A 15,915-nucleotide genomic window follows, 5' to 3' on the forward strand; every position below is an offset into this window, starting at 1 on the left:
TATATATATATTAGAGGCCTGGTGCATGAATTTGTGCATGGGTGGGATCCAGCCAGCCTGGCCAGGGGGAGGGGACATGGGCAGTTGGCCGGCCTACCTGCTGGTCGAACTCCTGGTCAAGGGGACAATTTGCATATTAGCCTTTTATTATATAGGATATACACTGAGTGGCCAGATTATTATGTGTTCAGAGATCATAATAATCTGGCCACTCAGTGTATATTTTTATTGATTTCAGAGAGGGAGAGGGAGAGATAGAAACCTCAATGATGAGAGAGAATCATTGATTGGCTGCCTCTTGCACACTCCCTATAGGGGATCAAGCCTACAACCTGGGCATGTGCCCTTGACCAGAATGAAACCCGGGACCTTTCAGTTCCCAGGCTGATGCTCTATTCACCGAGCCAAACCAGCTAGGGCGCTGTGCTATTTTCTGATCCCTGCTTGGAAAGCCCTCTGCAGCCCGTTTGCATGGCTAACTCCTTCTCATTCATCAAATTTCAGCTCAGATGTCCCTGACTCTGAAAGATCTTGGCCCATCTCTCTACCTGTGGGTGTTCCTTTCTGCCCCATTGCCCTCTACTCCTGTGGATTTCTTCATGGCACCCACAAGTTAGAGATGTAGATTTTCTTCTTTGTTCACTCATTTATTATGTGTTCCATTTCCAGAGCCCAACACAATTCCTGGCACAAAGCTAGCATTATGTAATGATCACTGAATGAATGAATGAATGAGAAACTGGGGGAAAACTTGCACGACACTAGTAATTTGTGTGTGTGTATGTCTCCCCTCTTGCTCCACTTGTAGAACCTATAGGTATGCTAAGTCTCTTTAGGGTCCAGTTACCATGAACCAACTTGAAAACACAGTGCTCACATTTTTTTCCTTTGGTCAATTCCAAGAGCAACATTTACAAGTCAGTAAATAGCCAGGGGAAGTGGTTTTCTTTCTTTCTCCTTTTTAAACATTTGGACAACTGAATTCAAAACAGATTTGATGAAAGCACAGATTGCCTTTTATTAATACCCCGGCTTTCCATTTCTCTGCAAAGGGAGGGAAACAGTAGCAGAGAATAAGAAGTTCTCGCCACTGTGTGGCTGGGCTCCTCACACTGTTGCTCTAACTTAGTGCTTTCTGCCTCTTCATATTCACCTGAGCCATCACCTCCTGCTCTCACTATGCACCTTTCGCTTTCCACGGACACAGTGACCCCACAGAGGTAACCTCCTTTGTCCCCTCAGTACCCATGGGCACTGCCACAACTGTCCGAACACAGCCTGGACCTCAGCACTTCTCCATGATTTCAAACATGAAGCTCTCTTTCTCTGACTCCATCTTCCATTGCCCCCCCACCTCTCCCTCACATTCACCTCCCTTCCCCCTCATTTAGCCCCCAGGAGTTTAATTCTCCCTATCCTCTCAGCCAAGGAGGCAAACAGATATGTGACGAAGACCCTCAGATGTGAATACCAGAGCTTCCCAGATAAAGGAAGATTACATCGGCATCAAGAAACAGTCTGTCCAGGATGCCAGGGGCAGAGGTCTTATTCCGAGATACCTGGGCTGAGTCTGCTTTTGCCCTTTACCCCCACCCCACCCCCATTCCCTACTCCCAACCCTCTTCCCCATCAGTTTGGTTCAAGAAGTAGAAGAGCCAGATGTTTTTAAGTGTCTCTTGTTAGTACAAGGTCTTCCTGAATGGTGACATATACCTGATTGTGAAATGACAATAGGATAGGGAGAATCTGGCTGTTTTCTCACCTCTGACAGGATTCTAGCTGAGGGAAAAGCGTCACTATGGGTGCACGCACTATCCGGAATCCAGGGGCCGGGAGAGCCACGCTGTGATGCTGCATCACGTCCTGATCTGTGTGGCTAATTTTTCATTAGCTTTTCTAGATCCTCGCCTAAGCAGATTAAAAAGTTACAGAAGTTGTGGGGTGTGTGTGTGTGTGCGCGCGCGTGCGCCTCTGTGTTAGCTTCCAGACAGTCTGTAACTCATTAAACCCATTTCAGGTTTCTCTTTCTCTCATAAACAGCCTGGGATGGTGGATCATGACAGTGCTTCTCTTTCTAGAATTCTACTAAATTTCTCTGTGCTTCCAACTTTATGTATCATTTTTATTCACTCTACAGTTGTCTTCAGGGACAGAAGTAATAGAATTATTATGCAGAGTGGGCTCACTGCAAGTTCATGCCCTCTTATGGCAACTGGGCCCTCTTAGCTACATGGTCATCCTTATGCTTTCCTCTCATTGGTGACTTCCCACATTGATACCTGCTCACACACCACGCTCACCTTCTACCTCACTAACCCGAACATCTTCCTCTTCCTCTCCCTCTCCTCCTCGCTCTCCAAGGCAAGCAGGTCATCCACAAGCTCCTGCATAATATCTTTTAACACCAGAAAATTCTACATACCTCATCCACCTCAATGGAAGTGATGCCATTGTCCCTTTCTCAAAATTACTCCTCCACTTGTTTTTTTTCACCCACTCCCCCCCTTTTTCCCCAGGACCATCTGTGTCTCAAATTTACTTTTTCATATCTTCCATCTCTTCTTCTCCACTGTTCCTTCCCTTCAGAGCATAAATAAACATACTGAGTTTTCTCATCTTAAGCAAGCAAATGAAACAAAACTCTTCTCTTATAGAGCAACAAACAATAGCAGATTATAGCTTCAAAATGCTATAGTACAATTGCGAAGACAAATACCCGCTAGGTTTGTGTAGAAACTCCCTTTCCTTGCCAAAATTCATGCCTATTCCATGTAGTAGCTCCCTGCCTTCAATTTCTCCCTCTTTCAATCCAATTAACACCGGGCTGCCACGTTAATCTTCCTAAAAATATAGCTTTGTATATAATATTGCACACATTCCTTATGGAACTTATATGCATCTACTACAACCTGCCCGCTCCTCCCACTAAGAAAACTTCTCTTCACTCTATTTCCACATGAGTCTTCCATTTCACCAAATTTGAACACTCCACGTGTAGTCTCTCCTCTGCATTGTTGTTCATACTTCCCTCCTAGACTGTGCTCCTACTTCCCTCTCCACCACCACTTCCTTTAACCCTCCGCTTTCTTCAGGCCCAGCTAAACACCAAGTGAGTTGGACGGTTGATAAATATTGTGAGTGTTTAGACAGAAAGCGGTCCTCACAGGATTGGTTCTATTGAGAAAAACCTTTTGAAGGAGGAGGAAATTGAGTGTTTTTCAAACTTACTTTGAAAAACTACCAAAGTAATTTTGAAGGTATACAGGTGGTGAATTGCACAGAAGGGTCTATTGGTTATTTTCCCCTGTGGTACCTGGTAGAGGTTGGTGTTACTATAAATATCCTCCCAGATTCGGTCATAGTTGCATTGATGCAAACCCTGAGAAGCCACGGAAGTGGGATGCGATGGAGCCAGCATGACTGTCTTTGCAGCGTGATCTTGGAGCACTTGCATTACTCGCTCAGGGCTGGAAATCTTGAGAACACAGAGGAGAAGGCGTGGTTGGGAGAAGGGTTATTCCCTTCTTCTCACAAGAATTTGGTCGTGTTAACATGAATAAGAAAGAAGCTCCAGGTGAGACTTCATTCAATTTAAAAAAAATCATGATTCCTTTAGGTATATTCATCCATTCAGCACCATAAGTATTCAAATACACATAAGAGCACATTTAAAATTCTGTTACAACCCCCTAAGTACAAGTGTTGTGGCACCAATGAAACACCTATCCATTTGGGGTACAAACTGTCTGCAGTTAGAAAGCTGCCAGGAGGTGGGTGAGGAGGAAGCAGCTGGGTAGTCTGAGAAAAGCACAGGCTTTGTAAGGACACAGACCTGGGCTTGCATCCCTGCTGGAGTCCTGGCTTTTTAATGCAAAGCAGGACAAGTCAACCTAACAAGATCACTAAGGATGTCTCTCCCAGGATTGCTGCAAAAATGCCTGGCATGTAGCAGGTGCTGAATAAATGTTCGTTCTCCTCGTTGAAAGGTAAAAAAATGAAATAATAATTCCAGAGATAAACTACGTTAGTGATACACATGTTACCATGTTTTAATCATTTTAATATCACTAAACCTCAGAGATCATTTAGGTCGATCCCTATCAAAATCCTAATGGCATTTTTTTTTTTTTTTTTTTTTAGAATAGAAAAATTTATCCTAAAATTCATTTGGAATCTCAAAGAATCCCAAATAGCCAAAACAATTTTGGGGGAAAAAATCGAATGACTCACATTTTCTGATTTTAAAACATATTACAAAGCTACAATAGTAAAAATAGTGTGGTACTGGCATAAATTACACATTTAGACCAGTGGACTAGAATACAGAGCCTAGAAATAAATCCTCAATTATATAATCAAATAATCTAAGATGAGGGTGCCAAGACCACTCAATGGAGAAGAAAAAGTTTCTTTAACAAATGGTGTTGGGAAAACTGGATATAACATACAAAATAATGAAGTTGGACCCTTATCCTCCACCATATACAAAAATTAGCTCAAAATGGATTAAAATCTAAATATAAGATCTAAAACTATAAAACTTTTAGTAGGAAACAAGGTAAAAGCTTCATGACTTTGAACTTGGCAATGATTTCTTAGCTATGATCCCAAAAGCACAGGCAAAAAAAAAGTGAAAGGAGACAAATGTCACTACATTAAATTTATAAACTGTGCATAAAAGGATACACAATTAACAGAGTAACAAGGAAACCCATGGAATGAAAAAACATATTTACAAATTATACATTTGATTAATATATCTGGGGTTAATACCCAGAATATATAAAAAACTCCTACAACTCAACAACAACAACAAAAATACACAAATTACCCAATTAAAAAATGGGCAAGTCTGGCCAGTGTGGCTCATTGGTTGAGCATCAACTTATGAACCAGTAGGTCACAGTTCAAATCCTGGTCAGGGCACATGTCCAGGTTGTGGGCTCAATCCACATCATGGGGTATGCAGGAGGCAGCCAATCAATGATTCTGTCTCATCATTGATGTTTTCTATCTCTCTCCCTCTCTGAAATCAATAAAAATATATTTTAAAAAATAAAAATAAATAAAAGAAGAGCATTCTGACATATTCAACAACTTGGATGAACCTTGAGGACACTATAGGGGGTAAAATAAACTAGTCAGTAAACAAAAAGACAAATATTATGATCCCACTAATATGTAGTACCTAGAGTAGTCAAACTCATAGAGACAGAAAGTAGAATGGTGGTTGCTGGGACTTGGGGGATGGAGGAATTGTTTAATGGGTATATACTAGTAGTTTCAGCTTTCCCACATCTAAAGAGTTCTGGATATGGATGGTGGTGATGGTTGCACAACAATATGGATGTACTTTATACCATTGAACTGTACACTTAAAAAGGGTTAAAATGATAAATTTCATGGTGTATTTTAACCGCAATTTAAGAAAAAGGAAAAAATAATATAAAGACAGGCCATGTACCCTTCACTTTGCTTCCCTCAATGTTAACATTTTGCAAAACTACAGTACTGTACAGTATCACTTGATATTGACATTGATACACACAAAATATAGAGCAGACCCATCACCACAAGAATCTCTCCTTTTGAAGTTACACTCCTTTCCCTTCCCCACCATCTCTCCTTAACCTATAGAATTCATGAATCTGTTCTCCATTTCTATCGTTTTGTCATTCCAAGAGTGTTGTGTAAATGAAATCATACAGTCTTTATAGGATTATGGTTCTTTAGCGATTCATCCATGTTCTTGGGCATATAACTAGTTTGTTTCTTTTTATAACTGACTGCTATCCCATCATAGGGCTATACCAGAGTTAGTTTAATAGGAGGTGCAGATTTTCAGTTTCACAAAATAAAAATAAAAATTCTGCAGATGTTTTGCAACAATGTGAGTATACTGAATACTACTAAACTATAGAATGCTTAAGATGATAAATTTTATGTTAAGTGTTTTTACACAATAAAAAAATGAGAATTTAGTCTAATAGTTTTGTTTCACGGATGAAGAAACTAAAACTCGAGGAGGTTATATGACTAGATCAATATCACGCAGAATCTAAAGTTGGACTATAATCCAACTCTTTTGACAATCGTTACTCTCTACTGAAAGCTAACAGGATTATAAAAGTTTAGTAATCAGATTAGAAAGTTCCAAACAAAGCCTTCACAGTAAATTCATGGATAACATTTTTAAAAGGGAAAGAAAATTCAATTTTTCTGAGAAAAATTTTAGTAAGAATTTTATCTATAGGGAACATGATTATTTTCTTACCTTCAAAAACTTTGCTTGGAGTTGCATTAATACATCTATTCTTCTCTGTTCTTTTAGTTTGGTCAAAAGCTTCTTTTGCCAAGGATCACATTTTGGCTTAATCTAGTGTATAAACATGTTCACATAAAGTTACAACACAACACAATGGTTCTCTATGAAAGTTGCAAGCAAAGAGATTCAAGGACCTTCTGAAAAGGAATCTGGCCTCAGTGCTAGAAAGTTTACTAGAGTATGTGAGTCTTGGAAAGGGTCTGTGTGGGTTCACAAGTCTGCGGAGGGAGATTGTTGGTGCCTGCCTATGAGATGCAGTAGCTCCATTTGGGATGATAGAGTACCATCCACAAACAGAAGGGACCCTAAATCCATCAGTGTTGGGCATTTTACTTGATTTATGGGGCAAGAGAAGTCCACTCACAAAGACTCCTTGTGACTGCACATGTAAAACTTCAACTTTCATATGAACGAGCTGTATTTCAAAAATTAGTTCTATGGCTAAATAAGTAAACCAATATGTGGATAACTCTCTAAATTTATATCTAGTTCAAGCTCCAGCCGGTTATATCCAACTATCTCCTTGATACCTATACTTAGTTGGCCTGTGTAACAATCTAAAACAAAAGGTATGGCTTCCCCTACACCAACCACTTATTTGCTCAAGCCCCAGACTAAGGAGTAATGATTTCTCCCCTTTTCTCCCATCCATCTTTATCACTTAAGACTTTTCCTTTCTTCATAATACATGAATACATAATACATGAATGCATAATCCATGAATAATGAGGTTCAACTCCTCATTATTCATGGACTTCGTGTTTTCAAACTTGCCTATTCACTAAATTTTATTTGTAACCCCCAAAATTAATACCAGCAGAACTTTCCTGCTCCTTCATGGACGTGCACGGAACGGTGAAAATTTGAGTTGCCCAGCTCTACATTTCCAGCTGAGGTCAAACAAGGCAATATTCTGCCTTCTTATTTCAGCCCTTAGACTAAATAAGTGTCTTTTTGTGGTTTATTTAGTGCCCCATTTTTATACTTTTGTGCTTTTTGTTGGTGATTGCACTGTTTAAAATAGCCCCCAAGCATAGTACTGAAGCTCTGCCCAGTGTTCCTAGGTATAGGAGGCAGTGATGTGTCTTATAGAAGAAACATGAGCTTTGGTAAGCTTCGTTCAGGCATGAGTTATAGTGTTGTTGGCCATGAGTTCAATGTTAATGAATCAACAACACATATTAAATAGTGTCTTTAAACAAAAATGCACATAAAATAAGGTTATGTCTTGATCAATTGATGAACCTAATCCTGTATTTTCCCTATGAGCAATAGTTCAGTTTTAAATTTCTTTATTGATTAAGGTATTACACGTGTCCTCATCCCTCCATTAGCCCCCCAACTGTCCCCCCCCCACTCATATCCTCACCCCCCTGGTGTTCGTGTCCATTGGTTAGGCTTATATTCATGCATACAAGTCCTTTGGTTGATCTCTCCTCCTTTCCCCCACCCTCCCCTATCTTCCCTCTGAGGTTTGGCAGTCTGATAGATGCTTCTCTGTCTCTGGATCTGTCCCTGTTCATCAGTTTATGTTGTTCATTATATTCCACAAATGAGTGAGATCATGTGGTATTTATCTTTCTCTGACTGGCTTATTTCACTTAGCATAATGCTCTCCAATTCCATCCATGCTGCTGCAAATGGTAAGAACTCCTTTTTTACTGCAGCATAGTATTCCATTGTATAGATGTACCACAGCTTTTTAATCAACTCATCTGCTGATGGGCACTTAGGCTGTTTCCAAATCTTAGCTATGGTAAATTGTGCTGCTATGAACATAGGGGTGCATATATCCTTTCTGATTGGTGTTTCTAGTTTCTTGGGATATATTCCTAGAAGTGGGATCACTGGGTCAAATGGGAGTTCCATTTTTAGTTTTTTGAGGAAACTCCATACTGTTCTCCACAGTGGCTGCACCAGTCTGCATTCCCAACAGCAGTGCAAAAGAGTTCCTTTTTCTCCGCATCCTCGCCAACACTTGTCGTTTGTTGATTTGTTGATGATAGCCATTCTGACAGGTGTGAGATGATACCGCATTGTTGTTTTGATTTGCATCTCTCAGATAATTAGTGACTTTGAGCATATTTTCATATGTCTCTTGGCCTTCCTTATGTCCTCCTTCGAAAAGTGTCTATTTAGGTCCTTTGCCCATTTTTTGATTGGATTGTTTATCTTCCTTTTGTTAAGTTGTATGAGTTACCTGTAAATGTTGGAGATTAAACCCTTATCGGTGATGACATTGGCAAATATGTTCTCCCATGCAGTGGGCTTTCTTGTTGTTTTGTTGCTGGTTTCTTTTGCTATGCAAAAGCTTTTTATTTTGATGTAGTCCCATTTGTTTATTTTCTCTTTAGTTTCCATTGCCCTAGGAGCAGTATCGGTGAAGAAGTTCCTTTGGCATATGTCTGAGATTTCGCTGCCTGTGGATTCATCTAGTATTTTTATGGTTTCCCGTCTTATGTTTAAGTCCTTTATCCATTTTGAGTTTATTTCTGTGTATGGTGTAAGCTGGTGGTCTAGTTTCATTTTTTTGCATGTATCTGTCCAATTTTCCCAACACCATTTGTTGAAGAGACTGTGTTGACTCCATTTTATGTTCATGCCTCCTTTGTCAAATATTAATTGGGCATAGTGGTTTAGGTCGATTTCTGGGTTCTCTATTCTATTCCATTGATCTATATGTCTGTTCTTATGCCAGTACCAGGCTATTTTAAGAACAGTGGCGTTGTAATACAGCTTGATATCTGGTATTGAGATTCCACCTATTTTGTTCTTCTTTCTCAAGGTTGCTGCAGCTATTCGGGGTCTCTTTTTATTCCAGATGAATTTTTGGAAAGTTCATTGTAGGTCTGTGAAATATGGTATTTTAATGGGGATTGCATTGAATCTGTAGATTGCTTTAGGTAGTATGGACATTTTGATGATGTTGATTCTACCAATCCATGAACATGGTATGTTCTTCCATTTGTTTATGTCTTCCTCTATCTCTTTTTTTTAGTGTCCTATAGTTTTTCACATATAGGTCTTTTACCTCCTTAGTTAAGTTTATTCCTATGTATCTTAATTTTTTTGGTGTGATGGTAAATGGGATTGCTTTTTTAGTCTCTCTTTCTATAAGTTACTATTGGTGTAAAGAAATGCCATAGATTTCTTGGCATTAATTTTGTATCCTGCTACATTGCCAAATTCATTTATTAAGTCTAATAATTTTTTGATGGAGTCTTTAGGGTTTTCTATGAACAATATCATGTCATCTGCAAATAAGGACAGTTTTACTTCTTCTTTTGCAATTTGGATGCCTTTTATTTCTTCTCCTTGTCTGATCACAATGGCTAGTACTTGCAGTACTATGTTGAACAGGAGTGGTGAGAGTGGGCATCCCTGTCTTGTTCCTGTTCTTAGGGGAAATGGTTTTAGTTTTTGTCCATTGAGTATGATGTTGGCTGTGGGTTTTTCATATATGGCTTTTATTATGTTGAGGTATGATCCTTCTGAGAGTTTTTATCAAGAAGGGGTGTTGGATTTTGTCAAATGCTTTCTCTGTGTCAATTGAAATGATTATGTGATTTTTTTTATCTCTCAGTTTGTTTATGTGATGTATCACATTTATTGATTTGTGGATATTGTACCATCCTGCATCCCCGGGATAAATCCTACTTGGTCATGGTCTTTCTGATGTATATGATCTTTCTGATGTATTGCAGAATCCGATTTGCTAGAATTTTGTTGAGGATTTTGGCATCTATGTTCATGAGGGATATTGGCCTATAATTCTCTTTCATTGCGTTGTCTTTATCTGGTTTTGGTATTAGGGTGATGTTGGCTTCATAGAATGAGCTTGGAAGTGTTCCTTCCTCTTAAAATTTTTGGAATAGTCTGAGGAGGATAGGTTTTAGTTCTTCCTTGAATGTTTGATATAACTCCCTTGTGAAGCCATCTGGCCCCGGGCTTTTGTTTGCTGGGAGCTTTTTGATGACTGCTTCAATTTCATCCATAGTTATCGGCCTATTGAGATTTTTAGAATCTTCCTGATTGAGTTTTGGAAGGTTGTATTTTTCTAGGAATATGTCCATTTTCTCCAGGTTGTCTAGTTTGTTGGAGTAGAGTTGTTCATAGTATTTTTTAACAATCCTTTGTATTTCTGTGGGGTCTGTTGTTATTTCGCCTCTCTCATTTATGATTTTGTTTATTTGGGTCCTCTCTCTTTGCTTCTTGGTGAGCCTGGCTAGAGGTTCATCAATCTTGTTTATCCTTTCAAAGAACCAGCTCTTGGTTTCATTGATTTTTTTGTTTTTTGTCTCTATGTCGTTTATCTCCACTCTGATCTTTATTATCTCCTTCCTTCTGTTCACTCTGGGCTTTTCTTGTTGCTCTCTTTCTAATTCTTTGAGTTGTAGAGTTAGATGATTTACTACCATTTTTTTCTTGCTTTTTGAGGTAGGCCTGTAGAGCTATGAACTTCCCTCTCAGGACTGCTTTCATTGTGTCCCATAGATTTTGGATTGTTGTGTTTTTGTTGTCATTAGTTTCCAGGATGCTTTTAATTTCTTCTTTGATCTCATTGGTAACCCAGTCATTATTTAATAGCTTGCTATTCAGCTTCCAAGTGTTTGAGATTTTTGGATTGTTTTTATTGTAGTTTATTTCTAATTTTATGGCATTGTGGTCTGAAAAGATGCTTGGTATGATTTCAATCTTCTTGAATTTGGGGAGACTTTGCTTGTGACCCAGTATGTGGTCTATTTTTGAAAATGTCCCCTGTGCACTTGAGAAGAACGTATATTCTGCAGCTTTGGGGTGAAATGTTCTGAAGATGTCAATTAAGTCCATCTGATCTAGTGAGTCATTTAGGAATGCTGTGTCTTTGCTGATTTTTTGTCTAGAGGATTTATCCAGTGATGTCAATGGTGTATTAAAGTCCGCTACTATGATTGTATTGTTGTTGATCTCTCCCTTGATATCTTCCAGGAGTTTTGTTATGTATTTGGGTGCTCCTGCATTGGGTGCATATATGTTTATCAGGGTTATATCCTGTTGTTGTATCGATCCCTTTAGTATTATGAAGTGGCCTTCCTTATCTCTTGTTATGGCCTTCACTTTGAGGTCTATTTTGACAGATATAAGTATTGCTACCCCATCTTTTTTTTTCATTTCCATTTGCCTGAAAGATATTTTTCCATCCCTTCACTTTCAATCTGTGTGAGTCCCTTGCTCTGAGGTGGGTCTCTTGTAGACAGCATATATATGGGTCGTGTTTTTTTATCCATTCAGCCACTCGATGTCTTTTGATTGGAACATTTAGTCCATTTATGTTTAAAGTTATTATTGAAAGGTACTTGTTTGTAGTCATATCTATTTTTGTGTCTGTGTTCCTTCCTACCTTTTTATTTCTTCTTTTTACAGTATTCCCTTTAGCATTTCTTGCATTGCTGGTTTGGTGGTGATAAACTCCCTTAGCCTTTTTTTTGTCTGAGAAGCTCCTGATTTCCCCTTCAATTTTGATAGATAGTCTAGCTGGATAGAGTATTCTTGGATTCAGTCCTTTGCTTTGTAACACTTTGTATACCTCCTTCCATTTCCTTCTAGCTTGATGTGTTTCTGTTGAGAAATCATTTGATAATATGATGGGGGATTCTTTGTAGGTAACCCTCTGTCTCTCTCTTGCCACCTTTAAGATTCTCTCTTTGTTGTTAATATTTGCCATTGAAATTATGACGTGTCTTGGTGTGGATCTTTTGGGATTAATCCTGCTTGGGACTCTCGGTATTTGTGTAACTTTTTTCTTCCCCATATCTGGGAAGTTTTCTGTCATTATTTCTTCAAATAGATTTTCTAATCCTTGCTGCTCTTGTCCTTCTGGCAGCCCTATTATACATATGTTACTTCGTTTCATGTTGTCCCAAAGCTCCCTAAGGCTTTCATCGTGCTTTTTAATTTTTTTCTCCAGTTGCTGTTCAGATTGGGCTTGTTTCTGTACCTGATCTTCTAACTCACTAGTTCGGTCCTCTGCTTCTTCTAGTTCTACTGTTGAAACTTTCCATGGTGTTTTTGATTGTAGCTATATCACTTTTCATTTCTTCCTGATTCTTGCATAGGTTGTTGATTTCCTCATCCATCTGATGTAGAATTCCACGACCATTACTCTGAATTCTTTTTCGGTCATGTTGCATGCTTCAGTTTCACTAATTTCCTTTCTTGGTGACTCCTCATTTTCTTTCCTCTGGGGATTGTGTCATATCCCCATTCTGACCATCACCAGAAGGTTCAAACTTCAAGTTGCTTGGACCTGGGCCATGTGCCATGGGAGCTTCACACTACCTGAGTGTCACTGAAGTGCTCTGACACTAGGACATGTGGCTGCCGTGGGTTGGTGGGAACCAGGCTCACCCAGGGTCAGTGTTACCAGCATTCAATGTGGTCTCGTGTTCGCACCTAGAATCATGGACCCCGCCTGCACTACGCTGTTGGCATGTGCCAAAAATGAGTCCCTCCCCTAGCATGTGCCAGGAGTCAGAGTTTCCCTGTGTCTGCAACAAGAATCGAGTATCAGAGTCTCTGTTGCCTCGTGTGGCTTCTCGCTGAGAATCAGGGTCCCCGTGAACGCATGCACCAAGAATTGGAATCACTGGCTCTTAGTGTGAATGTGCTGTGAGTCAGGGATCCCAGGCACACACGGTAAGAAACAGAGTCAAGTCAGTGGTGCTCAGTGCTGCCTCTTTCCGGGAGAATCTGGGTCCTGGTCACCATGGGGGACTGGGTTGCACAGTAGCACTGTGGCGTGCCTACACTGTGGAAAACAGATTTCCGTGTGTGCTGTGGAAAACAGACTTCCGTGTGTGCTGTGGAAAACAGACTTCCTTATGCGTTTGCCCAGAATCGAAGTCAAGTGGCACTGCCGCCCCGCGTGGGCTTCGGGTTTGGTCACCCGATTGTGTAGCGGGGAGCAGATTCCAGGCTCTGTGCGTGCGCAAGCTCAAATTCCCGTAGGGGCGCTGCAGCCTGAGCGAGGGGCGGGTCTATCAGTTACTATGGCGCTATCTGCAATCCTGCGGGGAGGAGGATAGGCTCTTTGACTCACAGAAATCTGCGGCCGGGAAGTCTGGATTCTTGTTGTCTGTTGGTCTGAAGCTGTGGTCGCAGTTCTCTGTCCCCAGTGGCTGCAGGGTCCTGGTTTGTCTCTGAGACAAAACTGGGTGGTGCTGAGGCCAGGATCCTAGTCTCAAGCAGCTCTGTTTCTCAAGATGGCGTGGTCTCTGTGCCCACAATGGCCTCCCAGAAGTGTCTGCTTTGTGTGCGGGGCTCCGCCATCTAAGACTGCCCGGTTTGGCAGCCCCTTGGAGGACCTGCAGAATCTAACTGTCCCTTGCTCATACACACACACACCACACACGTCTACACTCTCCTCTGTGCTTCCCTCATTCTATCACACTCTCACCCTCCCTACCTTCCTGCCGGTCGCCATCTTCCTCATATCAGTTCAATTTTAATTCCATAATATTTGTGGCAACTTTATGGAACATAATTATCCTAAATAACAAGAATGGACTGTACTTATCATTACCTAAAATCATTTCAGTTAATCTGCTAACTTGTTTATTGTTTGTGAATTGTGTGTCTCCAGCACCCAGGCCCATGCCTGACACACAGTATGTAGTCAGTCAATAGTTTTGGCTTAAAAAGCTGGATTTACACAAATTAATTATACCCTCAAGTGTTATTCTTTGTTGTAGCCCAGTAGGCAAGATGACTAACAACAAGAAGGGAGGGTATCCAACAGGGAGAGGTATGGTAGGGGGAACTTCCAGAAAAGGCAGAGCAGAGTGGCTAGCTTCAACCTAGACCCGAGGCAGGAGGGAGCTGGGCGATCCTGGCACACAAGACCAGATTCTCTGAGCTGCCTCTCCTGAGGAGACGAAGGCACTGACCCTATGTCCTAGGGGACAATTTTCTGAGGGAACGAGGAGAGGGGACAACAGGGACCTGATGACCTGGTGCTGCCAGGTTGCCTGGCCTGCTTGGAGGGTACTTGGCAACACTGTTGACATCACAGACAGGCAGGTCACCATCGCCAAGGTCTGTTTACCTTTATAAAGGAAATCCAGTTGGCTCTCTTTTTCATAGCCATCCCAGGTCCTGCCAAACCCCAGTTCTCCACTTTAGCTGTCCCAATATCATAGTCTGGAAACGTTTGCATTCTCTGTTGCTCTTTGAAGATGCTTTGAAATTTTTGGGAAACCTAAACAGAATTAAGGAGAGAGTAGAAACTGAGGTCGGGGATGGGGGGGGGGGGAGTGTTAGATTATAGGTAATTTCAAAGACAGCTACTGTCTTTGAAACTAATTGATAAAACATGACTCATGACAATAACAGGACCTTAAACGTATATATCTGTGAGGCACATGTATTCAGTCAGCTCATTACTATAATTGTGTGTGTGTTTTCTTTGTTCTGAATATCTGTTCCAAAGATTGGGGATCATATATTTCTTTGAATGTATTTTGAGCCAGACCCTAAAAGGGGTCTAGATTTGGAAATACATTCACTATTTCTGGCCACCTGGTAAACTAGAAAATCTCAGGGCTAGCCTGAGCCTGACCAGGATGCTGACCAGGATGCTGCTAGAGAAAAGGGTGCAGATACTAGGACCTGTTAAAACTCTTAAAGGTACCTCAGCCAACCCCTGCACATCTCACTTTCAGACTGAGGCTGCCAATGCTTGCTGTGACATAACTTCCTACTGCCAAAATGCCAGTCCTTCTTCCTCCCTTCTCCAGAGTGGGCCAAGGCCCACCGAGCCTGTGGTGGTGCCTTCATCGTTGCACTGGCCACACTGTATCATGATTTCCTCACTACACGATAAGCTTCTTGAATCTCAAGAACCTACCATATGGTGATGGCTATACAACAGTGTGAATGTACTTAATGTCACTGAACTATACACTTAGAAATGGTTAAAATCGTATGCTATGTATATTTTATCACCCCCCCCCCCCCCCCACACACACACACACAGAATCTACCACAGTGCTGGCACATACTAGGGCCTCAATAAAGGTGTAGGAATAACAGAGCGAGTTCAATGAGTCACAGAGCTAAAGATTCCTCCAGTTAATGCCGGTGCCTCCCAGGCTGTGCTGTCCAATATGGCTGCTCCTAGCCATGTGTGACTGTTCAACATTTAAATGTAAATTCATTAAAATTAAATAAAATCTAAAATTTAGTTCCTCATTTATGCTACCCACATTTCAAGTACTCAATGGCCACATGTGACTAGTGGTTAACATACTCAAAGGACCAGATATCGGTCTTATCCCTCAGTGCAGGAAGTTCAATGAGACGGTGCTAGACTAGGGCTAGGGTGCAAACTTTTTCTTTTTATTGAATATAAAGCATTTTGCCAATAGGAAAGTTATTGCAACACATTCTGAGAATTGCTGGCTTTTAGACACTAGACAACTCCACCATGCAAATTTGCCAAATCTTGGCTACATTTATATCATCTACTATGGACTAGAACCTACCTTTTACTTTAAATTCTGCAGAAAAATAAATCCTACAAATCATCTGGGTTGGATAGTCAAGGGTGCCAT

At 40.7% G+C, this 15,915-nt stretch overlaps 1 protein-coding gene across 1 annotated transcript in view; it reads right to left on the bottom strand.

The window, feature by feature from the left end:
• Positions 1–15,915, bottom strand: part of LOC308246680 (uncharacterized protein) — a gene marked incomplete at both ends in the record, with an annotated part of 154,075 nt that overhangs the window by 126,621 nt on the left and 11,539 nt on the right. Inside the window, 3 exons of the mRNA XM_080665094.1 lie at positions 3,314–3,475; positions 6,275–6,376; positions 14,409–14,561. Of these exons, the coding sequence (XP_080521220.1) occupies positions 3,314–3,475; positions 6,275–6,376; positions 14,409–14,561 (417 nt within the window). The remainder of the gene's footprint in view (positions 1–3,313; positions 3,476–6,274; positions 6,377–14,408; positions 14,562–15,915) is intronic.

Source organism: Plecotus auritus (assembly GCF_963455305.1).
Source record: "Plecotus auritus genome assembly, chromosome: 4".
Lineage (NCBI taxonomy): Eukaryota > Metazoa > Chordata > Mammalia > Chiroptera > Vespertilionidae > Plecotus > Plecotus auritus.